Here is a 24,489-nt window from a genome sequence, read left to right as displayed (position 1 = left end):
CCTGAAGAACCGACCCCGGCGGAGCAGAATCTGGCGATGGCACCATCCCCATACCCCTTCAGGTTGAGAAATGCCACCGCTTCTTACGCCTACGCATACACTACCGCTCATGAGGATCCCTCAGAGCGCTGCTAGCACTTCGGTCTCGACCTAAGCACCCACGCCGACTCCTCGGATGAGGACGAGGCATGGCCCGGAGTGGATTTCTCTGGGCTCCACGACTCTGGGGCTTTGCGCCAGTTCTTGGCCGCAAGCGACTACTGCTTTGGTTACTCCGACTCTGATGACGAAGGCAATTACGATCCCACTCACGAGTGTTTCCACGTCGGGCTCAGGATGCCGAGGGCAGGCGAAGAGGATGAGGGGGCAGGTAGCCGTTCCCCGCTTCGTCTAGGGGCAGGCACCGCCACGCCCCCACGCATTGCCCTGCCGGCCACACAAAATGAGAACGTCGCTCTTGCACGACCTCAGCGCCCAGACCTAGAGCAGCTCCGTGAGCTCCAGGCCAAGGTCGAACAAGACCAACTCCTTCTGCAGCAGCTTCGAGACTCTCTCGAACAAGAACAGCGGGGCCGCGGTAAAGGCGGGGGAGCCCGATGGAGGGCCCACGATGTACATCACCGCATCCACGATGACGAAGGGAGTGAGCAACCCCCAGTCTTCAATCGCGCTAGCTAGAACATCGCGGCTACGGCAATGCTGGTCCACACAATGCTCGAGCCTTCTACCACGGAGGGGCGGTGGGTCCGCGGCGAGCTCCGCGATCTCCTAGAGACTGCTGCGGTTCAGCAGGCTGAGAGTTCCACCTCCCGATGGCACGGGGGCGCCTCGAACCTACCCACGGCGCTGCCTCGGCAGGAGAGGGAAGCCCCGGCTCGTCCTGAGCCCGACCGAGCGCCAATAGCCCACAGGGTCCCCAAGCTTCTGGACCACCTCGGCAATCGACACGAGGTGCAGGGAGACCATGAGGTGGTCAGCAGGCGACGACGCCATGACAACGAGGGGCCCGCTCGGGGCTACCACCCACACCGAGGCGGTCGCTACGATAGCGGGGAGGACCGCAGTCCTTCCCCTGAACCGCCAGGCCCTCGGGTCTTTAGCAGGGCCATCCGCGCTGCTCTTTTTCCCACCTGGTTCCGGCAGCCGGCCAATCTCGCGAAGTCCCCGAGCCTAGCCTGCCAGCTGGGTGGCGCGGATGATGACCTGCTCATCATCCACAATCTCCCCTTGCTCCTGTCGGACTCGGCGCGAGCCTGGCTCGAGCACCTTCCTCCCTCACAAATCCACGACTAGCGCAACTTGGTTAGGATCTTTGTCGGGAACTTCCAGGGCACATACGTGCACCCTAGGAACTCCTGGGACCTTAAGAACTATCGCCAGAAGCTGGACGGGTCTCTCCGAGACTTCATCCGGCGCTTCTCCAAACAGTGCACCGAGTTGCCCAGTGTCGGCGATTCGGAGATCATCCAAGCTTTCCTCTCCGGCGCCACTTGTTGGGACTTGGTCCGAGAGTTAGGTCGGAATGTGCTGCGCTCTGCTGCCGCGCTTCTCGACATCGCCACCAGTTTTGCCTCGGGTGAAGAGGCTGTCGGAGCCATCTTCCCCGACACTGACACCAAGGGTAAGCGGAGGGACGAGGCCCCCGAGGCCTCAGCCCCCCACCTCCCTAAGAGAAAGAAAAAGGGGCGCCTAGGGAAGCAGGAGGTCCTGGAGGCTGATCTGGTCGCAGCAGCGGAACGCAAGAACCCCCAAGGCTTCAAAGGCCCCAAGCCCTTCGACGACATGCTTAAGAAACCCTGCCCTTACCACCAGGGCCCGGTCAAGCACGCTCTCGAGGATTGCACCATGCTGCGGCGGTACTATGCCAAGCTCGGGCTCCCCGACAATGACGCTAAGCAGAAGGGCGCCGGCGGCCAGGACGAAGACAAGGACAACGGGTTCCCTAAGGTACGCAACGCCTTCATGATCTTCGGTGGGCCCTCGGCCTGCCTTACGGCGCGGCAGCGCAAGAGGGAACGCCGAGAAGTCTTCTCGGTCAAGGTGGCCACCCCCTAGTACCTCGACTAGTCTCGAGAGGCGATCACCTTCGATCAAGATGACCACCCTGACCATATTCCGAATCCCAGGCAGTACCCACTGGTCGTCGACCCGATCATTGGCAACACCCGACTCTCCAAAGTGTTGATGGACAGAGGCAGCGGCCTCAACATCCTCTACGCCAACACCCTGGAGCTCTTGGAGATCGACCGGTCGAGGCTCCAAGGCGATGTCACACCCTTCCACGGCATCGTGCCAGGGAAGCGCACGCGACCCCTCGGGCGCATCGACCTTCCTGTCTGCTTCGGCACCCCCTCCAACTACCGCAAGGAAGTCCTCACCTTCGAGGTAGTCGGGTTCGGGGGAGCCTACCACGCCATTCTGGGGCATCCGTGCTACGCCAAGTTCATGGCAGTGCCCAACTATACCTACCTCAAGCTCAAGATGCCAGGCCCTAGCGGTGTCATCACGATTGAATCCACGTACGAACATGCATACGACTGCGACGTCGAATGCATCGAGTACGCTGAGGCTCTTGCAGAGGCCGAGACCCTCATCGCCCACCTCGACCAACTCAGTGGCGAGGTGCCTGACTCCAAGCGTCACGCGGGGGTGTTCGAGCCCGCTAAAACCATCAAACTCATCCCAGTCGACCCCGCCTGCCCCGACGACCGAGCGCTGAGGATCAGCGCCACCCTCGACATCAAATAGGAAGTTGTGCTCGTTGACTTTCTCTGTGCGAATGCTGACATATTCGCATGGAGTCCCTCGGACATGCCGGGCATACCAAGGGAGGTCGCCGAGCACGCCCTGGACATTTGGGCTGGATCTAGACCGGCGAGGCAACGCCTGCGCCGCTTCGATAAGGAAAAGCGTAGGGCCATCGGTGAGGAGATACAGAAACTCTTGGCGGCTGGGTTCATCAAAGAAGTGTCCTACCCAGAGTGGTTGGCTAACCCCGTGTTAGTCAAGAAGAAAAATGGGAAATGGAGGATGTGCGTAGACTACACCGGTTTGAACAAAGCCTGTCCAAAGGTCCCTTTCCCATTACCTCGAATCGATCAAATCGTTGATTCCACCGCAGGGTGCGAGACCTTGTCTTTCCTCGATGCGTATTCTGGTTACCATTAGATCAACATGAAAGAGTCTGACCAGCTCGCGACTTCTTTCATCACACCCTTCGGCATGTACTGCTACGTGACGATGCCCTTCGGCCTCAGAAACATAGGTGCCACGTACCAACGATGCATGACCCAGGTCTTTGGCGACAACATTGGGCGGACCATCGAGGCCTACATAGATGACATCATGGTCAAGACCAGAAAAGCCGAGGGTCTCGTCGACGACTTAAGAATAACCTTCAAATGCCTTAGAGAGAAGGGCATCAAGCTCAATCCCGAGAAGTGTCTGTTCGGGGTCCCCCGAGGCATGCTCTTGGGATTCATAGTCTTGGAACACGGCATTGAAGCCAGCCCAGAGAAGGTCTCGGCCATAACCAGCATGGGACCAATTAGAGACCTCAAGGGAGTGCAAAGGGTCATGGGATGCCTTGCGGCCTTGAGCCGCTTTATCTCACGCCTTGGCGAAAAAGGCTTGGCTCTATACCGACTCTTGAGAAAGTCCGAGCATTTTTCTTGGACCCCCGAGGCCGAGGAAGCCCTCGATAGACTTAAGAGGCTGCTCACCAATCCTCCCGTCCTGATACCCCCAGCCATGGACGAGGCCCTCTTACTCTACGTCGCCGCAACGACCCAAGTGGTCAGCGCCGCCATAGTGGTAGAGAGGCAGGAAGAAGGGCATACTCTGCCCACCCAACGACCTGTTTATTTCATCAGCGAGGTGCTCCCTGAGACCAAAGCACGCTACCCCCACATCCAGAAGCTAGTCTACGCTGTGGTCCTGGCCCGGCGCAAACTGCGCCACTACTTTGAGTCACACCCAGTGACTGTGGTATCATCCTTCCCTCTAGGCGAGATAGTTCATAACCGGGAGGCCTCGGGCAGGATAGCCAAGTGGGCTGTCGAGCTTATGGGGGAAACCTTGACCTTTGCGCCTCGAAAAGCGATCAAGTCTCATGTCTTGGCCGATTTCGTGGCTGAATGGATAGATACCCAACTACCACTTGCTCAAATTCAGACAGAGTGCTGGACCCTGTACTTCGACGGATCCCTAATGAAGACCGGGGCAGGCGCGGGCCTGCTCTTCATTTTGCCCCTTGGAGTACACATGCGCTACATGGTGCGGCTCCACTTCACCGCCTCTAACAATGTGGCTGAATACGAGGCCCTCATCAGCGGCTTACAAGTCGCCGTCGAACTTGGGGCGCGGCGCCTCGATGTCCGAGGTGACTCGTGGCTCGTTATAGATCAAGTGATGAAGGAGTCAAACTGCCTTGACCCCAAAATGGAGGCTTACTGCAAGCTAGTACGACGCCTAGAAGACAGGTTCGATGGTCTCGAACTAAATCACGTCGTGCGAAAGTACAACGAGGCCGCTGACGAGCTGGCAAAGATGGTGTTGGTGTTTTAGACCAGGGGGTCCTCAACCGACTAGTGAATTTGTTCTGCGTGCTCCTGATTCTGGATGGTGATGCAAAGAGACATAAGATTTATACTGGTTTAGGCAATCGGCGCCCTACGTCCAGTCTGAGAGATCAAACTTGTATTCCTTGCACCGAAGTGCTCATAGTAGGGGGTTACAAGCTAAGGGAGAGAGGGAACTAGTCCCGGGTCTCGGTAGGGTGTCGTGTGGGCCGTCTGAGACGTTGCTCTCAAGCGGCTGGAATGTGTGCGTGTCTGTGTGTTACCCGGTCCCCCCCTAAGTGGCCCAAGTCCTCTCCTTTTATAGTTGAAGGGAGAACAAGGACAATACATGTATTACTATGTGGCATCGTGCCAATAGGGGTGCCATGTCCGAGCCCTGTGGCCTGTTCCTGTGGCAGCGTGGTCGTAGGAGAGGTCTGTCCTTGGAGTATGGGGGCGGCATGGTCGTCCCATCAGATCTTGTGCATCATGGGAGCCCTGGGATTGCCTCGGAGTGGACGCGGTGGTGAACGTGCAAGCCACTGTGGACGGACTGTGCTCGAGACCGGTATTTAGTTGGTGCCGAGGCTTGCACTGCGGTGGGGAGGTCTCGGCAGGCACGAACCCCAAGATCGCCGAGGCCCTGGTGTACAGTGCCGAGGCCTTGAGCGGGCGGCTGATCGTGGGTACAGCGTTAGGACACAGTGGCCGGTAATCCCCATCCCCCATCGTACCCTGTCCCAGCCGGTATGGCACGGATCGTGGACACAGTGTTAGGACACAGTGGCCGGTAACCCTCGCTGTGCCCTGTCCTGGCCAGTATGGTGCTGATGCGACCTCGGGTCGCGTTGGCCATTCTGTGGCGTTGAGCCACCGTCCGGCTAAGATTGTGGGAGTGGTTGAAGTATTAATGAGACGTGACGTGCTGTCGGGAGGTTGACCGAGGCGGGGGGCGATGGGCTACGGATGAGCCAGCCTCGGGCGACACAGAGAATGAGGCCTCGCACGAGACGGAGATCAGGCTCCTTACTGAGGCCTCGCGCGAGAGGCCTTGCGCGATATGGAGAATGAGGCCTCGCGCGAGACAAAGATCAGGCTCCTTGCTGAGGCCTCGCGCGAGAGGCCTCGCGAGATATGGAGAACGCGCCTCCTACCGAGGCCTTCCCTAGGGAGCCTCGCATGAAGCGAAGTTTGCGTCAGGATGCCGAGGCCTCCTCCTCGAGGCTCGAGGCGAGGAGGGGGAGGACCAAGGGGGCTCGGTCGTGGTGGGTGAGGGGCCCATGACTTACCTTCTAGCTTTTATTATTATTATTATTATTATTTTAGATGGGACTTTTAGCGACCCATTTGATGTTTTGCTTGGGGTACCCCATTCTAAGGTACCCGACAGTAGCCCCCGGGCCTCGGGGGGAGTGCGTGCACTCCCCCTGAGGTTTTGCCGAGGCTTGGTTCATACTTGCCCCGTAGGAATTGGGGTTTGTATTTTGAGGTTCCGGTGGGTGCGCGCGAGCGCACCCACCGGGTGTAGCCCCCGAGCCCCTGGAGGAGTGGAGTTACTCCTCCAGGGGCTTTCTTCATTTCCGTGTCTGAACGAGTAGTTCTTATTGCATTTTGCCGAGCCCCCAAGCGCAAGTTCGGGTTGCGGGGGTCTCGGCGAGGCTGTAGGAAAAAAGCCCTCTAGCCTCCACATAGAGCGAGAGGTTCATCAGGGGTCCCCTAACTTTGGGTATGATCCTCATGCTTACTTTCGCTCGGAAGGAGGGGTGGAATGTGCCAGGCTACCCTCGATGGGCATGAGCGTGGACACTTCCGGTGAGCTATTAGCGGGTAGTCCGAGTGGAGGCCCGAGCCCCATTTGCTGGGGGACGGCTAGCAGTCCAGAGACACACTCCAAGAGTACCAAGGGGTTTCTCTAGTGGGTGCCGAGGCTGTTCGCGGGCCTCAGTGGCTCGGTGCCTCCCTACGGTGGGATCCCATTCGGATACTTCCCCACCGGTCTCGGACACGACTTAGGACGCCCCGAGCGACCGTTCGCTCGGGCCTGGGCCATTCGTAGGCTCGCCTCGATGTCGTCCCTGACTCTGTTGCACTGGGGCGGCTGTCGAAACCTTTTGGAGGCCCAGCCTTTGAACCCCTGGACCGTAACGGGCTTGGTGCCCTTTATCGTGTTTATAGCGAAACCTCTAGCGTGGTTTTTGGATTGTTTGTCTTTGTCTTGGGTGTTCTGGCCCTTTCATCTGATCTTCACATGTCCTTTTCATTTGGATAGAGGGTTAGTTTGTCGAGCCCGTTCTAGTCTCGGTAAGGTTGCAGGAAGAGCCCCTAGCCTCTGCGTGAGAGGGCCATCGGGAGTTCTCCTGACTTTTTATACGCCCCTCGCGTGTGAGGGTTTGTTTGCCGATGCCCCTTTGGGCGCAAGCCCGGGTCATGGGGTCTTGGCATATTTGCAGGATGAGCCCCCTAGCCTCTGAGAAGGCCGTCGGGGGTTCCCCTACCTTTTTTATGCGACCCTCACGCTTCCTTTTCGCTCGGAAGGAGGGGTGGAATGTGCCTCGCTACCCTCGATGGGCACGAGCGGTGGCACTTCCGGTGAGCTGTTATCGGGTAGTCCGAGTGGAGGCCCGAACCCCATTCATTAGGGGATGGCTAGCGGTCCAAAGACACACTCCAAGAGTACCAGAGGATTTCTCTAGTGGGTGCCGAGGCCATTCGTTGGGCCTCGGTGGCTCGGTGCCTCCCTATGGTGGGATCCCATTTGGATACTTTCCTGCCGGTCTCGGACACGACTTTGGGCGTCCCAAGCGTTTCGCTCGCTTGGGTCTCAGCCCCGTATAGGCTCGCCCGCAGTCGCCCCTGACTCTGTTATCCTGGGGCAGCTGTCGAAACCCTTTGGGGTCTAACTTTCGAACCCCTGGATTGTAATAGGCTCAGAGCCCGGTTCCTTCCCATGAAAGGAACAGGCCGCGGGAAATATCTTCCCTATTGGCTTAGCCGCGGGGGGCGCGCCTTTTGAGGCGGTTTCATGGGGAGGCGAAACGATGCCTGCTGCCGTAGTGGCCGAGCGCAACGTGATGGACGGGACGTAACCATCCTCGCATTTAATGCGGGAGACGTGGGCGCGTGGGCCACCAAAATCGGCTCGTGGTTAACCGCACCGGACGGGGGAAAACCTCCCCGATTTCATCGCCCGTTCGTTTTGCCTCCTCCCTGCATAAATACCCGAGGAATCTCGCCCTCCTCGTCTTACCTTGCCTACATTAGCACCGCCTCCGTCGAGCCGTCGCCGGAGCAGCGGGTGCCAGGAAGAAGAAGAGAGAAGAGCAAGCCTAGGGAGAAAGCAAGGAAAAAGCGAGAGCATGGGAGGGAGAGAGAAAAACTCACCGCCGCGCCTGATTCCTCCATCGCACCCATGGCCGGCAACGTCGTCGTTGTCGAGGTAGACCCTTGGGATCCGTCGGACGTCACCGAGGAGATGCTCCAGTCGCTTGTCAACGGTGGACTCCTCCGCCCGGTGATAGACCCTAGTAGGCCAGAGTGGATTGCTCCGTACGGCAAGCCGGAGCCAAGGCCCCACGATGGCTACGTCGTGAGCTTCATCTCCTTCCACAAGCGCGGCCTCGGTGTCCCGGCAGACCGGTTCATGCGGGCGCTCCCGCACTATTACGATGTGGAGCTCCACAATTTTAATCCCAACTCCATCGCTTAGGCGGCTATCTTTGTTGCCATCTACGAGGGGTATTTGGGGATTGCTCCCCATTGGGATTTGTGGCTCCACCTGTTCCGGGCGGGGCATACTACCAAGCCGATGGGAACGTCGGGTAAGAGGAAGGCATCGAGGGCCGGAGGCTACACTCTCCAAGTGCATCAGGACCACCTGCACCTCTACATCCCGTCCCAACTCGCGTCCTCCAACCGCCGGTGGTACACGAGTTGGTTTTACCTCCGCAATGATGATGGAGGACTTCCCCCTTACACTGGGTGGATTGTGGGGAGTTGCCCGGAGAAATGGAAGTGGGGCGTCCCGAAGGTCGACCAGCCCAAGCTGGAGCCACTCCTGGAGGGGCTGGCGAGGCTGTGGAGCCATGGCCTCACGGTCGCTGTGGTCGTGGCCGCCTTCCACCGCCGGAGGGTGCTGCCGCTGATGGCTCGGCGGCAGCGGCTATTTGAGATGAGGCCAGGTGAGCCCGTTGAAGGCACCCGAAGGTCTTCCTCCGCCCTCTCCGATGTGGAAATTCTCCGTCGGGTGGGGGAGACGGTAGATGCGAAGTTGAGGGGCGGCAACCTGACCCCCTTCGCGATGCGACCGTCGTGAGGGTTCCTTTCGCTGGTAAGTCGAGTGCCGCTGTGGCCTCTGAGCCTCCTCAATCTCCCTTTATCCCTTGTTTCCTTATGCGCGTTTGTCGTTCCTTCAGGGGATGAGGGACGTGCGCTCCTCCCCACCGCCCATTCCCGAGGACGCGGGGCAGCGGGCGATCAACCGCGCTCACGCCGACACACAGAAGAAGCGAAAGGATGCTAAGGCGGCAAAGCGCACGAAGCACATCCTTACGCGTGAGGCATTGGATAAGCGCCGCCATCAACAACGGAAGGATGGTCTCCCGTTGGAGGAATCCCCATCGACGTCATTGTCGACGGAGGCCTCGGACGGGAACAACAAGGGCGAGGGAGGGCGAGGTCCCCTGGACCATCTTCCTGATGTCGTGGAGGTGGCGCCCGGGGCATCGGCAAGCAGCCCGGCACCCCCGGGAAGGGGAGGAGAAGCAGGCCCGGGGCCAGCGGTTGCCCGCTCCGGGGCTGAGGCCGATACGCCCGAGGTGCGGGCGTTAGGCAAACGCGCCGTCAGCCCGGTAGGCTCGGCGGCCGTGGCGGAGCAGGTGGCGGTGGAGGCAACGCCACCGCCCCCGTAGAGGACCGAAGGGGCACCGGGGTCCGCTGAGGACCAATCGGTGCCAATGGATACGGAGGCGACGCCACTGCCACCGCCTCCGCCGTTGCGGATGAGGTTTGCTGTGGCAAAGCGGGGGCCGCCCTGTTCTAAGTAAGTGTATTTTTGGTAGGGTCGTAGTGTCTTTCGTTCGCTTTTTTGGTCTCGCGCTGACCCTGTAGGTTAATTTTCTTTAGTCGGAAGCGGCCTACGGACGACCTCCCCTTGGCGCCCCTCAAGGCGCTTAAGGCGAGCCCCGGCTCCTCCACCCACTAGGTGGCGGAGGCACAAGCCGCCATCCAACGTGGCGCGGCGTCGGCGAGGGTCGACCCAAAGGAACTAGCCGCCCAAGGAGGGGTTACCGAGGTGGCCCCTACACGGTCGGATGGGGCCATCGTGCCCTTTGTTGCCGAGGCTCCCGGGGCCTCCGAGGCTGAGGCGATGGAGGCCCGGCGCCTATGACCGCCAAGACCGTAGTTTCCGCGGTCGGCGTTTCTGCGTCTGCCGAGGCCACAATGGCGGAGGCTGGAGCCCCCAAGACCGCCGAGGCCGTGATTGCAGAGGCTGGAGCCCCCGAGGTCACCATGGCCATCATGATGGTGGCGAGGCCATCTATGTAGGAGGCAGAGATGCAGGTGGTGGAGGCCTCGGCCGTGCCCTTGGCTCAGGGCCCGCTGTTGTTGTGGGAGAGCGCCCGGGAGACGGAGGTCTATCCGATCTCCTCCAATGATACTTCCCGGGTGAGGGAGGTGGCCAACGCCGAGGAGACCGACGCCGTGGAGTAGTCAGCGCCACTCTTGGGCGAGGGAAGCTTGGCCCTTGTGCGGGTGCGACCCGAGCCCCGCGGGTGGGATCACCTGCGGGTACTGTGGCGGAGCCGGGATGACCCTGAGGGGGAGCCTCTGTTCGGCCTCGAGGACACGGCCGAGGGCAGGCGCTGGAGTACCTTTGAGCAGTACCGTGAGCTAGCGGAGCGGTCGCTACGGACGGCGCTGTCCGTGGTGGCCGACGAACTACCCGGAGTCGCCTAGGTTCGTATTTTCCTTTCTTGCGTGACGTTGTTCTTTTCTCGGTTTTGTCGCAATCGATGACCTCTGCTCTGCCTCCTCAGGAGCTCGAGACCTGGTCCCTCAGGAAGTCAGTCTTCCTTCGATGAGAGAGGGGAGTCTGGGACCAGCTTCAGCGGTAGAGGGGCCTTCTTGCCGATGCTAACAAGCTTTTGTCGGCATGAAGCACGGAGGTGGAGGACCTCCGCCTTCGCAGTGCCGACACGAAGGTCGAGGCGGCCATAGACTAGACACAGCTCGCCCCCTTGGCGGCGCGGATCAAGGAGCTAGAGGAGGAGCTTACCCACGCCGTTAGCGATCAGGATGCCTTCAGATCCCGGGCTGAAGAAGCGACGGCCTCGGGCAAGGCCCTCGCCGGGCAGCTGAGGGAAGAGGAGAGTGCGCACCGGCTGACCAAGGGTGCTTTGAATGAGGCCCTTGCTTCGGTTGAGGCCTCGCAAATCGAGGCTGTGGTTTTGAGGGGGATGGTCGAGGGTGAGTTCCAGTCCCCTTGTTTCGTTTCCTTCTCCTTATGTTCGCTCCCTAACTTCTTTGTATGACGCAGAGCTAGGGAGTGGAGTTTCTAGGGCGGCGACCGAGACCCGATGCTGGGAGCAGAAGGCCAAGGGTGAGTCCTGTGGGCTTTCATCCCTAACTTGGGTTGTTTTTTCTCTGGCTCGACCTCATTCCAGTCTCCATGGTGCAGAGTCAGAGCGGAGTTTGCCCGGGCCGCCGAGGCTTCCAGCGTGGTGCAGACAGTGCTCGATAACGAGATCGAGGAGCACGAGGCGCTGAAACATGTCGCCCTTTCTGCCTGTGAGGCCTTGGAAGTCGAGGGGGTTCAGTCAGGCAACTCCCTTGGGAGTCGCTTGATTGCGCTGAGCAGCCAGGTGCGCGAGCGACTCCGAGGGGCGCTGCACACGGGTGTCAAGTGGGCGATGGCCGTCATCTCCTCTCACTACCTTGGCATCGACCTCCTAGCCATCAGTGATGGCTATCTTCTGCCTAATGATGACGAGGAGGCCAACGCGGTGGTCGTGAAGCTGATGGAGGCGGCGGAGGGCCCTAGCACGGCGCTAGCGACGCTCTTCGAAGAGGAGGTGGTTCCTCCCCTACCATCTGCCGGTGTTGAAGGCCCCGAGCCTTAATCTGGGCCCCGAGGGCTATGTAAAGATAGAACAGGGGTTATTTTTGTATCATAACATTTGTGGCCGTCAAGGCCCTTATTTCTGAAGTATTTGTGTTTCTTAGTTGTTTTTCTCATGCTTCTAAGCCTTTGTCCTCTGTTGCTTCTGATCAAATTTTGTTTGCAAAATACCCCTTTGGGGCCTAAGCCGTCCCTTGAGCGAGAGGTAGTGAGGGAGTGCCATAGCCCGGGGGCGTAGGCTGTCTCGCGACTCTACCGGCCTCTTGCTTAGGAAACAGACCTTGGTCCGAGGAGTCTTTACAAATGATTCGTCAGAGCCTGCTAGAGTCTTGGCGTAGGAATTTTTGCGAAAAACAACTAAAGAATGGTGCATGGGACTTAGGGGGAGTCCCCCATCTAGCCCCCGAGGGAGGATTGGTTCTGCCAAGGCAGAGCCGAGTCTCCCTTGTCGTGTTGATTGTATTGCCGAGACCTACGATGGGCTCGGGGGGTTTCTCGAAAAATAAGACCAACTAAAGAACGCTTTTTAATTGTATTTCGGGAAACGACATATACAATGCTTGGAAATTTAGGGATAAAAGCGACGTAGTTGTTCTATATTCCAAGCGTTGGTGAAGATTTCGCCCTTCTCGTTGGCTAGCTTGTAGGTCCCGGGCTTTAGTACTTGGGCGATGATGTACGGTCCTTCCCATGGCGGGGTCAGCTTGTGGTGACCCTTGTTGCTCTGTGCTAGCCTCAACACCAGGTTGCCTACCTTCAAGTCTCGACCTCGGACGTGTCGGGCCCGATAGCGCCGCAGGCTCTGCTGGTATTTGGCCAAGTGTAGTAGCGCGACGTCTCGGGCTTCCTCCAGCTAATCAAGGGCGTCCTCTTGGGTGGTGCGGTTACTTTGTTCGTTATAGGCTTGCAGCCTTGGGGAACCATATTCTAGGTCGGTGGGGAGGATGGCCTTGGCCCCATAGACTAGGAAGAAAGGCGTGAATCCCGTGGCTTGGCTTGGAGTGTTCCTCAGGCTCCAGATGACCGATGGGAGTTCGGCGAGCCATTTCTTGCCAAACTTTTTCAACCGGTTGTGAATCCTTGGCTTGAGGCCTTGTAGGATCATGCCGTTGGCACGCTCCACTTGGCTGTTGGTCCTTAGGTGTCCTACGGCCGACTAGGCCACTCGAATGTGGTGGTCGTCGCAAAATGTTAGGAACTTTTTGCCGGTGAACCGCGTCCTGTTATCAGTGATGATAGTGTTGGGGACCCCAAACCTATGGATAATGTCAGTGAAGAACAGCACCGCCTGCTCGGATTTGATTCGATTGATTGGACGAGCCTCGATCCATTTGGAGAACTTGTCGATTGATACCAGTAGATGGGTGTAGCCCCCGGGGGCCTTTTGCAGAGGCCCGACCATGTCGAGCCCCCACACGGTGAACGGCCATGTGATGGGGATGGTTTGCAGGGCCAGGGCAGGGAGATGTGTCTGCCGGGCATAGTACTGGCATCCCTTGTAGGAGCGTACCAGCTTGGTAGCGTCGGCGATCGCCGTTGGCTAGTAGAATCCTTGGCGAAAAGCGTTCCCTATGAGCGTCCGAGGCGCCGCATGGTGCCAGTAAGCGCCTGCGTGTAAGTCCCAAAGTAGGGCTTGGCCCGCCTCGGTACTGATACACCGTTGAGGACACCTGAGGGACTTCGTCTATATAATTTGTCATTGTAGAGGGCATAGGTCTTGGCTCGGTGCGAAAGCCATCGCGCCTCGATTCTGTCGTCAGGAAGCTCCCCTCGATCAAGCCAATCGAGGAACGGGACTCGCCAATCCACATTCTGATCAGTCTGCGGAGGCTCGGCGTTGACTTCCATGACCTCGGGCTTGGTCGAGGGGGTCTCGGCAGTAGAGGGAGCGTCAAGCTTCATCGTGGGTTCCATAGGTGGACCCTCCTCTGTTGCCGAGGTGTGGCCAATGGATGGTTTGTGGAGGTCTCTGGTGAAGACGTTTGGAGGGACCGGGGCCCGTGTCGAGGCCATCTTTGCCAGCTCATCGGCGGCCTCGTTGTACTTTCGCGCGACATGATTTAGTTCGAGACCATCGAACCTACCTTCTAGGCGTCGTACTAGCTTGTAGTGAGCCTCTATTTTGGGGTCAAGGTAGTTTGACTCCTTCATCACTTGATCTATAACGAGCCACGAGTCGCCTCGGACGTCGAGGTGCCGCGCCCCAAGTTCGATGGCGACTTGTAAGCCGCTGATGAGGGCCTCGTATTCGGCCACATTGTTAGAGGCGGTGAAGTGGAGCCGCACCATGTAGCGCATGTGTACTCCGAGGGGTGAAATGAAGAGCAGGCCCGCGCCTGCCCCGGTCTTCATCAGGGATCCATCGAAGTATAGGGTCCAGCACTCCGTCTAAATTTGAGCAGGTGGCAGTTGGGTATCTATCCATTCAGCCACGAAATCAGCCAAGACCTGAGACTTGATCACTTTTTGAGGTGCAAAGGTCAAGGTTTCCCCCATAAGCTCGACAGCCCACTTGGCTATCCTGCCCGAGGCCTCCCAGTTATGAACTATCTCGCCCAGGGGGAAGGATGATACCACAGTCACTGGGTGCGACTCGAAGTAGTGGTGCAGTTTGCGCCGGGCCAGGACCATGGCATAGACCAGCTTCTAGATGTGGGGGTAGCATGCTTTGGTCTCGGAGAGCACCTCGCTGATGAAATAAATAGGTCGTTGGGTAGGCAGAGTATGCCCTTCTTCCTGCCTCTCTACCACTACGGCAACGCTGACCACTTGGGTCGTTGCGGCGACGTAGAGTAAGAGGGCCTCGTCCATGGCTGGGGGTATCAGGATGGGAGGATTGGTGAGCAGCCTCTTGAGTCTATCGAGGGCTTCCTTGGCCTCGGGGTCCAAGAAAAATGCTTGGACTTTCTCAAGAGTTGGTACAGAGGCAAGCCTTTTTCGCCGAGGCATGAGATGAAGCGGCTCAGGGCCACAAAGCATCCCATGACCCTTTGCACTCCCTTGAGGTCTCTGATTGGTCCCATGCTAGTTATGGCTAAGACCTTCTCTGGGTTGGCTTCAATGCCGCGTTCCGAGACTATGAATCCCAAGAGCATGCCTCGGGGGACCCCGAACACACACTTCTCAGGATTGAGCTTGATGCCCTTCTCTCTAAGGCAATTGAAGGTTATTCTTAAGTCATTGATGAGACCCTCGGCTTTTCTGGTCTTGACCACGATGTCGTCTACGTAGGCCTCGACGGTCTGCCCAATGTTGTCGCCAAAGGCCTAGGTCATGCATCGTTGGTACATGGCACCTACGTTTCTGAGGCCGAAGGGCATCATCATGTAGCAGTACATGCCGAAGGGTGTGATGAAAGAAGTCGCGAGCTGGTCAGACTCTTTCATCTTGATCTGATGGTAACCAGAATACGCATCGAGGAAAGACAAGGTCTCGCACCCTGTGGTGGAATCAACGATTTGATCGATTCAAGGTAATGGGAAAGGGACCTTTGGACAGGCTTTGTTCAAACTGGTGTAGTCTACACACATCCTCCATTTCCCATTTTGCTTCTTGACTAACACGGGGTTAGCCAACCACTCTGGGTGGGACACTTCTTTGATGAACCCGGCCGCTAAGAGTTTCTGTATCTCCTCACCGATGGCCCTACGCTTTTCCTTGTCGAAGCGGCGCAGGCGTTGCCTCGCCGGTCTAGATGTAGCCCGAATGTCCAGGGCATGCTCGGCGACCTCCCTTGGTATGCCCGGCATGTCCAAGGGACTCCATGCGAATATGTCGGCGTTTGCACGGAGAAAGTCGACGAGCACGGCTTCCTATTTGATGTCGAGGGTGGCGCTGATCCTCAGCGATCGGTCGTCGGGGTAGGCAGGGTCGACCGGGATGAGTTTGATGGTTTCAGCAGGCTCGAACGCCCCTGCACGACACTTGGAGTCAGGCACCTCGCCACTGAGTTGGTCAAGGTGGGCGATGAGGGTCTCGGCCTCTGCAAGAGCCTCAGCGTACTCGATGCATTCGATGTCGCAGTCGTATGCATGTTCGTACGTGGATTCAATCGTGATGACACCGCTAGGGCCTGGCATCTTGAGCTTGAGGTAGGTATAGTTGGGCACTGCCATGAACTTGGCATAGCACGGACGTCCCAGAATGGCGTGGTAGGCTCCCTCGAACCCGACTACCTCGAAGGTGAGGACTTCCTTGCGGTAGTTGGAGGGGGTGTCGAAGCAGACAGGAAGGTCGATGCACCCGAGGGGTCGCATGCGCTTCCCTGGCACGATGCCGTGGAAGGGTGCGACATCGCCTCGGAGCCTCGACTGGTCGATCTCTAAGAGCTCCAGGGTGTTGGCGTAGAGGATGTTGAGGCCGCTGCCTCTGTCCATCAACACTTTGGAGAGTCGGGTGTTGCCAATGATCGGGTCAATGACCAGTGGGTACTACCTGGGATTCGGAATATGGTCAGGGTGGTCATCTCAATCAAAGGTGATCGCCTCTCAAGACCAGTCGAGGTACTGGGGAATGGCCACCTTGACCGAGAAGACTTCTTGGCGTTTCCTCTTGCGCTGCCACGCTGTAAGGCAGGCCGAGGGCCCACCGAAGATCATGAAGGCATTGCGTACCTCGAGGAACCCATCGTCCTTGTTTTCGTCCCGGCCGCCGGCGCCCTTCTGCTTGGCATCATCGTCGGGGAGCCTGAGCTTGGCATAGTACCGCCGCAGCATGGTGCAATCCTCGAGAGCATGCTTGACCGGGCCCTGGTGGTAAGGGCAGGGTTTCTTGAGTATATCATCGAAGGGCCTAGGGCCTTTGAAGCCTCGGGGGTTCTTGCGTTCCACGGCTGCGACCAGATCAGCCTCCAGGACCTCCTGTTTCCCCAGGCGCCCCTTTTTCTTTCTCTTAGGGAGGTGGGGGCTGAGGCCTCGGGGGCCTCGTCCCTCCACTTACCCTTGGTGTCGGTGTCGGGGAAGATGGCTCTGATAGCCTCTTCACCCAAGGCGAAGCTGGTGGCGATGTCGAGAAGTGCGGTAGCAGAGTGCGGCACATTCCGACCTAACTCTCAGACCAAGTCCCGACAAGTGGTGCTGAAGAGGAAAGCTTGGACGATCTCTGAATCGCCGACGCTGGGCAACTCGGTGCACTGTTTGGAGAAGCGCTGGATGAAGTCTCGGAGAGACTTGTCTGGCTTCTGGCGACAGTTCTTAAGGTCCCAGGAGTTCCCAGGGTGCACGTATGTGCCCTGGAAGTTCCCGATGAAGATCCTAACCAAGTCGCGCCAGTCGTGGATTTGCGAGGGAGGAAGGTGCTCGAGCTAGGCTCGCGCCGAGTTCGATAGGAGCAAGGGGAGATTGTGGATGATGAGTAGGTCATCGTCCGTGCCACCCAGCTGGCAGGCCAGGCGGCAATTGGCAAGCCAGAGCTCTGGGTTGGTCTCGCCGCTGTACTTCACGAGATTGGCCGGCTGCCGGAACCGGGTGGGAAAAAGAGCAGCGCGGATGGCCTGCTGAAGACCCGAGGGCCTAGCGGTTCAGGGGAAGGACTGCGGTCCTCCCCGCTGTCGTAGCAACCGCCTTGGTGTGGGTGGTAGCCCCGAGCGGGCCCCTCGTTGTCATGGCATCGTCGCCTGCTGACCACCTCATGGTCTCCCTGCACCTCACGTCGATTGCCGAGGCAGTCCAGAAGCATGGGGACCCTGTGGTCTATTGGCGCTCAGTCAGGCTTGGGACGAGTCAGGGCTTCCCTCTCCTATCGAGGCAGCGCTGTGGGCAGGTTCAAGGCGCCCCCATGCCGTCGGGAGGCGGAACTCTCGGCCTACTGAACCGCAGCGGTCTCTAGGAGATCGCGGAGCTCGCCGCGGACCCGCCGCCCCTCCGTGGTAGAAGGCTCGGGCATTGCGCGGACCAGCATTGCCACAGCCACGATGTTCTGGCTAGCGCGATTGAAGACTAGGGGTTGCTCACTCCCTTCGTCGTCGTGGATGCGGTGATGTACATTGCGGGCCCTCCGTCGGGCTCCCCCACCTTCGCCACGACCCCGCTGTTCTTGTTCGAGAGAGTCTCGAAGCTGTTGCAGAAGGAGTTGGTCTTGTTTGACCTTGGCCTAGAGCTCATGGAGCTGCTCTAGGTCTAGGCGCTGAGGTCGTGTAAGAGCGACATTCTCATTTCATGCGGCCGGCAGGGCAATGCGTGGGGGCGTGGCGGCGCCCACCCCTAGACGAAGCGGGGAACGGCTACCTGCCTCCTCATCCTCTTCGCCTGCCCTCGGCATCCCGAGCCCGACGTGGAAACACTCGCGAGTGGGATCGTAATTGCCTTCGTCATCGGAGTCAGAGTAACCAAAGCAGTAGTCACTTGCGGCCAAGAACTGGCGCAAAGCCCCAGAGTCGTGGAGCCCGGAGAAATCCACTCCGAGCCATGCCTCGTCCTCATCCGAGGAGTCGGCGTGGGTGCTTAGGTCAAGACCGAAGCGCTGGTAGCGCTCTGAGGGATCCTCATGAGCGGCAGCGTATGCGTAGGCGTAAGAAGCGACGGCATTTCTCAACCCAAAGGGGTATGGGGATGGTGCCATTGCCAGATTCTGCTCCGACGGGGTCGGTTCTTCAGGGGGTGGTGGAGCGGAGCTTGACGACTGGGCATCGCCGCGAGCCACCAGCGATTTTCCTTTGTCCAAGCTCAGGCCAGACAGGTCCCCAGCCAGGGACCCCATACCAACAACTGGTCGTAGGATATTGGCGGGGAGTGGCGTGCCACCCTAGGTTCGTGTAGCGTCGGGGTGGCCTTGCTCGCGTCATGCTTGGCGAGGGCGGCGAGAGCGGCCGCCCAGGCGCCGCCTGCGCCTAGGCTGCCGGTGCGTAACTTCATCATCGGACGGTGGGGCTCGAGGAGCGAGGAATACCATGTCGTACTCATGCCCTAGAGACATGAACTCTAGGCTCCCGAACCAAACCACGGTGCCGAGACGTAATGGTTGTACGGGGTCTGCCATCCAGAACCTGTTGGGATGACAAAACTGACACGCAGAGGCCCCTACCTGGCGCGCCAACTGTCAGTGTTTCAGACCGGGGGGTCCTCAACCGACCAGTGAATTTGTTCTGCGTGCTCCTGATTCCGGATGGTGATGCAAAGAGACACAAGATTTATACTGGTTCAGGCAATCGGCGCCCTACGTCCAGTCTGAGAGATTGAACTTGTATTCCTTGCATCGAAGTGCTCGTAGTAGGGGGTTACAAGCTAAGGGAGAGAGGGAACTAGTCCTAGGTCTCGGTAGGGTGTCGTGTGGGCCATCTGAGACGTTGCTCTCAAGCGGCTAGAATGTGTGCGTGTCTGTGTGTTACTCGGTCCCCCCCCCTAAGTGGCCCAAGTCCTCTCCTTTTATAGTTGAAGGGAGAACAAGGATAGTACATGTATTACTATGCAGCGTCGTGCCAATAAGGGTGGCACGTCCGAGCCCTGTGGCCTGTTCCTATGGCGGTGTGGTCATAGGAGAGGTCCGTCCTTGGAGTATGGGGGCAGCGTGGTCGTCCCATCAGATCTTGTGCGTCGTGGGAGCCCCGGGAATGCCTCGGAGTGGACGCGGCGGCGAACGTGCAAGCCACTGTGGATGGACTGTGCTCGAGACCGAGATTTAGTTGGTGCCAAGGCTTGCACTACGGTGGGGAGGTCTCAGCAGGCACGAACCCCAAGATCGCCGAGGCCCTGGTGTACAGTGTCGAGGCCTTGAGCGGGCGGCTGATCGTGGGTACAGCGTTAGGACACAGTGGCCGGTAATCCCCGTCCCCCGTCGTACCCTATCCTAGCCAGTATGGCGCAGATCGTGGACATAGTGTTAGGACACAGTGGCCGGTAACCCCCGCCGTGCCCTGTCCTGGCCGGTATGGAGCTGATGCGACCTTGGGTCGCATTGGCCATTCTGTGGCGTTGAGCCACCATCCAGCTGAGATTGCGGGAGTGGTTGAAGTATTAATGAGACGTGACGTGCTGTCGGGAGGTTGACCGAGGCGGGGGGGCGACGGGCTATGGACGAGCTGGCCTCGGGCGACATGGAGAATGAGGCCTCACGCGAGACGGAGATCAGGCTCCTTGCCGAGGCCTCGCACGAGAGGCCTCGTGCGATACGGAGAATGAGGCCTCGCGTGAGACAGAGATCTGGCTCCTTGCCGAGGCCTCACGCGAGAGGCCTCGCACGATACGGAGAACACGCCTCCTGCCGAGGCCTTCCCTGGGGAGCCTCGCACGAAGCAGAGTTTGCGTCAGGATGCCGAGGCCTCCTGCTCGAGGCTCGAGGCGAGGAGGGGGAGGACCCGGGGGGCTCAGTCGTGGCGGGTGAGGGGCCCACGACTTACCTTCTAGCTTTTATTATTATTATTATTATTTTTAGATGGGACTTTTAGCGACCCATTTGATGTTTTGCTTGGGGTACCCCATTCTAAGGTACCCGACAGATGGCCTCAGCATGGGCCTCGGTCCCTCCGAACGTCTTCGCCAGAGACCTCCACAAACCATCCATTGGCCACACCTCGGCAATAGAGGAGGGTCCACCTGTGGAACCCACGATGAAGCTCGACGCTCCCTCTGTCGCCGAGACCCCCTCGACCGAGCCCGAGGTCATGGAAGTCAACACCGAGCCTCCGCAGACTGATCAGAACGTGGATTGGCGAGTCTCGTTCCTCGATTGGCTTGATCGAGGGGAGCTTCCTGATGACAGAACCGAGGCGCGATGGCTTGCGCGCCGAGCCAAGACCTATGCCCTCTATAATGACAAATTGTACAGATGAAGTCCCTCAGGTGTCCTCCAACGGTGTATCAGTACCGAGGCGGGCCAAGCCCTACTTTGGGACTTACACGCAGGCGCTTGCGGGCACCATGCGGCGCCTCGGACGCTCGTAGGGAACGCTTTCCGCCAAGGATTCTACTGGCCAATGGCGATCGCCGATGCTACCAAGCTAGTACGCTCCTACGAGGGATGCCAGTACTACGCCCGGTAGACACATCTCCTGGCCCTAGCCCTGCAAACCATCCCCATCACATGGCCATTCGTCGTGTGGGGGCTCGACATGGTCGGGCCTCTGCAAAAGGCCCCCGAGGGATACACCCATCTACTGGTATCAATCGACAAGTTCTCCAAATGGATCGAGGCTCGTCCAATCAATCGAATTAAATCCGAGCAGGCGGTGCTGTTCTTCACTGACATTATCCACAGGTTTGGGGTCCCCAACACTATCATCACCGATAACGGGACGCAGTTCACCGGCAAAAAGTTCCTGACGTTTTGTGACGACCACCACATTCGAGTGGCCTGGTCGGCCGTAGGACACCCAAGGACCAACGGCCAAGTGGAGCATGCCAACGGCATGATCCTACAAGGCCTCAAGCCAAGGATTCACAACCGGTTGAAAAAGTTTGGCAAGAAATGGCTCGCCGAACTCCCGTCGGTCATCTGGAGCCTGAGGAACACTCCAAGCCGAGCCACAGGATTCACGCCTTTCTTCCTAGTCTATGGGGCCAAGGCCATCCTCCCCACTGACCTGGAATATGGTTCCCCGAGGCTACAAGCCTATAACGAACAAAGTAACCGCACCACCTGAGAGGATGCCCTTAATCAGCTGGAGGAAGCCCGAGACGTCGCGCTACTACACTCAGCCAAATACCAGCAGAGCCTACGGTGCTATCAGGCCCGACACGTCCGAGGCCGAGACTTGAAGGTAGGCGACCTGGTGTTGAGGCTAGCACAGAGCAACAAGGGTCGCCACAAGCTGACCCCGCCATGGAAAGGACCGTACATCATCGCCCAAGTACTAAAGCCCGGGACCTACAAGCTGGCCAATGAGAAGGGCGAAATCCTCACCAACGCTTGGAACATAGAACAGCTACGTCGCTTTTATCCCTAAATTTCCAAGCATTGTATATGTCGTTTCCCGAAATACAATTAAAAAGCGTTCTTTAGTTGGTCTTATTTTTCGAGGTCTCGGCAATACAATCAACACGACAAGGGAGACTTGGCTCTGCCTTGGCAGAACCAAGCCTCCCTCGGGGGCTAGATGGGGGACTCCCCCTAAGTCCCACGCACCATTCTTTAGTTGTTTTTCGCAAAAATTCCTACGCCAAGACTCTAGCAGGCTCTGACGAATCATTTGTAAAGACTCCTCGGACCAAGGTTTGTTTCCTAAGCAAGAGGCCGGTAGAGTCGCGAGACGGCCTACGCCCTCAGGCTATGGCACTCCCTCACTACCTCTCGCTCAAGGGACGGCTTAGGCCCCATAGGGGTATTTTGCAAACGAAATCTGATCAGAAGCAACAGTGGACAAAGGCTCGGAAGCATGAGAAAAACAACTAAGAAATACAAATACTTCAGAAACAAGGGCCTCAATGGCCACAAACATTATGATACAAAAATAACCCCTGTTCTATCTTTACATAGCCCCCGAGGCCCAGATTAAGGCTCGGGGCCTTCAGCACCGGCAGATGGTAGGGGAGGAACCACCTCCTCTTCGAAGAGCGTCACCAGCGCCGTGCTAGGGCCCTCCGCCGCATTGGCCTCCTCGTCATCATTAGGTAGAACATAGCCATCACTGATGGCCAGGAGGTCGACGCCAAGGTAGTGAGAGGAGATGACGGCCATCGCCCGCTTGGCACCCGTGTGCAGCGCCCCTCAGAGTCGCTCGCGCACCTAGCTGCTCAGCGCAATCAAGCGACTCCCAAGGGAGCTGCCTGACTGAACCCCCTCGACTTCCAAGGCCTCACAGGCAGAAAGGGCGGCATGTTTCAGCGCCTCATGCTCCTCGATCTTGTTGTCGAGCACTGTCTGCACCGCGCTAGAAGCCTCGGCGGCCCGAGCGAACTCCGCCTCTGACTCTACACCGTCGAGACTGGAATGAGGTCGAGCCAGAGAAAAAACAACCCAAGTTAGGGACGGAAGCCCATGGGACTCACCCTTGGCCTTCTGCTCCCAGCGTCGGGTCTCGGCCGCCGCCCTAGAAACTTCACTCCCTAGCTCTACGTCATACAAAGAAGTTAGGGAGCGAACATAAGGAGAAGGAAATGAAACAAGGGGACTGGAACTCACCCTCGACCGTCCCCCTCAACACCATAGCCTCGATTTGTGAGGCCTCAACCGAAGCAAGGGCCTCATTCAAAGTGCCCTTGGTCAGCAGGTGCGCACTCTCCTCTTCCCCCAGCTGCCCGGCGAGGGCCTTGCTCGAGGCCGTCGCTTCTTCAGCCCGGGATCTAAAGGCATCCCGATTGCTGATGGCGCGGGTAAGCTCCTCCTCCAGCTCCTTGATCTGCACCGCCAAGGGGGCGAGCTATGTCTAGGCTATGGCCGCCTCGACCTTCGTGTCGGCACAGCGAAGGCGGAGGTCCTCCACCTCTGCGCTTCGTGCCGATAGAAGCTCGTTAGCATCGGCAAGAAGGCCCCTCTACCGCTGAAGCTGGTCCTAGACTCCCCTCTCCTGTTGGAGGAAGACCGACTTCCCGAGGGACTGGGTCTCGAGCTCCTGAGGAGGTAGAGCAGAGGTCATCGATTGCGACAAAACCGAGAAAAGAACAATGTCACGTGAGAAAGGAAAACACGAACCTTGGCGACTCCGGGCAGTTCGTCGGCCACCACGGACAGCGCCGTCCGTAGCGACCGCTCTGCCAGCTCGCGGTACTGCTCGAAGGTACTCCAGCGCCCGCCCTCGGCCGTGTCCTCGAGGGTGAACAGAGGCTCCCCCTCAGGGTCGTCCCGGCTCCGCCACAGTACCCGCGGGTGATCCCACCCACGGGGCTCAGGTCGCACCCGCACGAGGGCCGAGCTTCCCTCGCCCAAGAGCGGCGCCGGCTGCTTGACGGCATCGGTCTCCTCGGCGTCGGCCACCTCCCGTGCCCAGGAAGTATCGTCGGAGGAGATCGGATAGACCTCCGTCTCCCGGGCGCTCTCCCGCAACAACGGCGGGCCCGGAGCCAAGGGCACGGCCGAGGCCACCGACGCCTGCATCTCTGCCTCCTGCACAGATGGCCTCGCCGCCATAACGACGGCCATGGTGACCTCGGGGGCTTCGGCCTCTGCAATCATGGCCTCGGCGGTCTCGGGGGCTCCGGCCTCCGCCATTGTGGCCTCGGTAGACGCAGAAACGCCGACCGCGGACACTGCGGTCTCGGCGGTCGTAGGAACCGGGCCTCCATCGCCTCAGCCTCGGAGGCCCCGGGAGCCTCAGCAACAAAGGGCACGATGGCCCCATCCGACCGTGTAGGGGCCGCCTCGGCAACCCCTCCTTGGGCGGCCGGTTCCTTTGGGTCGACCCTCGCCGATGCCATGCCACGTTGGATGGTGGCTTGTGCCTCCGCCACCCAGTGGGCAGAGGAGCCGGGGCTCGCCTTAAGCGCCTTGAGGGGCACCAAGGGGAGGTCGTCCGCAGGCCACTTCTGACTAAAGAAAATTAACCTACAGGGTCAGCGCGAGACCAAAAAAGCGAACGGAAGACACTACGACCCTGCCAAAAATACACTTACTTAGAATGGGGCGGCCCCCGCTTCGCCACAGCAAACCTCATCCGCAACAGCGGAGGCGGCGGCAGTGGCGTCGCATCCATATCTATCGGCGTCGGTCGGTCCACAACGGACCCCGGTGCCCCTTCGGTCCTCTGCGGGGGCGGTGGCGTTGCCTCCACCGCCACCTGCTCCGCCACGGCCGCCGAGCCTACCGGGCTGATGGCGCGTTTGCCTAACACCCGCGCCTCGGGCGTATCGGCCTCGGCCCCGGAGCGGGCAACCGCCGGCCCCGGGTCCGCTTCTCCTCCCCTTCCCGGGGGTGCCGAGCTGCTTGCCGACGCCCCGGGCGCCACCT

At 59.0% G+C, this 24,489-nt stretch overlaps 1 protein-coding gene and 1 pseudogene across 1 annotated transcript; both read right to left on the bottom strand.

The window, feature by feature from the left end:
- The window catches only part of LOC136533162 (uncharacterized), a 46,983-nt pseudogene extending 24,699 nt beyond the window's left edge, over positions 1 to 22,284 (bottom strand).
- Positions 22,285 to 22,332: 48 nt separating this feature from the next.
- On the bottom strand, positions 22,333 to 23,754 carry LOC136533161 (uncharacterized). Its single transcript, XM_066525730.1, has 4 exons — positions 23,443 to 23,754; positions 22,729 to 22,945; positions 22,596 to 22,658; positions 22,333 to 22,517 (listed from the first exon to the last, which is right to left on the bottom strand). Exons 1-4 carry the CDS (start codon positions 23,752 to 23,754, stop codon positions 22,333 to 22,335), a joined length of 777 nt encoding a protein of 258 aa, XP_066381827.1.
- Between the last annotated feature and the right edge of the window lie 735 nt (positions 23,755 to 24,489).

The sequence above is a fragment of the Miscanthus floridulus genome, unplaced genomic scaffold, assembly GCF_019320115.1.
Source record: "Miscanthus floridulus cultivar M001 unplaced genomic scaffold, ASM1932011v1 fs_794_2, whole genome shotgun sequence".
Classification (NCBI taxonomy): Eukaryota; Viridiplantae; Streptophyta; class Magnoliopsida; order Poales; family Poaceae; genus Miscanthus; species Miscanthus floridulus.
The sequence above is the reverse complement of the archived record's forward strand: the minus strand, read 5'-3'. Positions and strand labels throughout refer to the sequence as shown.

Bases quoted from the DNA above. Each gene is read 5' to 3' on its own strand.
- LOC136533161 (XM_066525730.1), bottom strand. From the start codon at position 23,754: ATGGCGGAGGCCGGAGCCCCCGAGACCGCCGAGGCCATGATTGCAGAG. The intron at 22,659-22,728 runs GTGAGTTCCAGT...TGTATGACGTAG, and splicing joins GTTGAGGGGGACGGTCGAGG to AGCTAGGGAGTGAAGTTTCT. The intron at 22,518-22,595 runs GTGAGTCCCATG...TCGACGGTGTAG, and splicing joins CTGGGAGCAGAAGGCCAAGG to AGTCAGAGGCGGAGTTCGCT.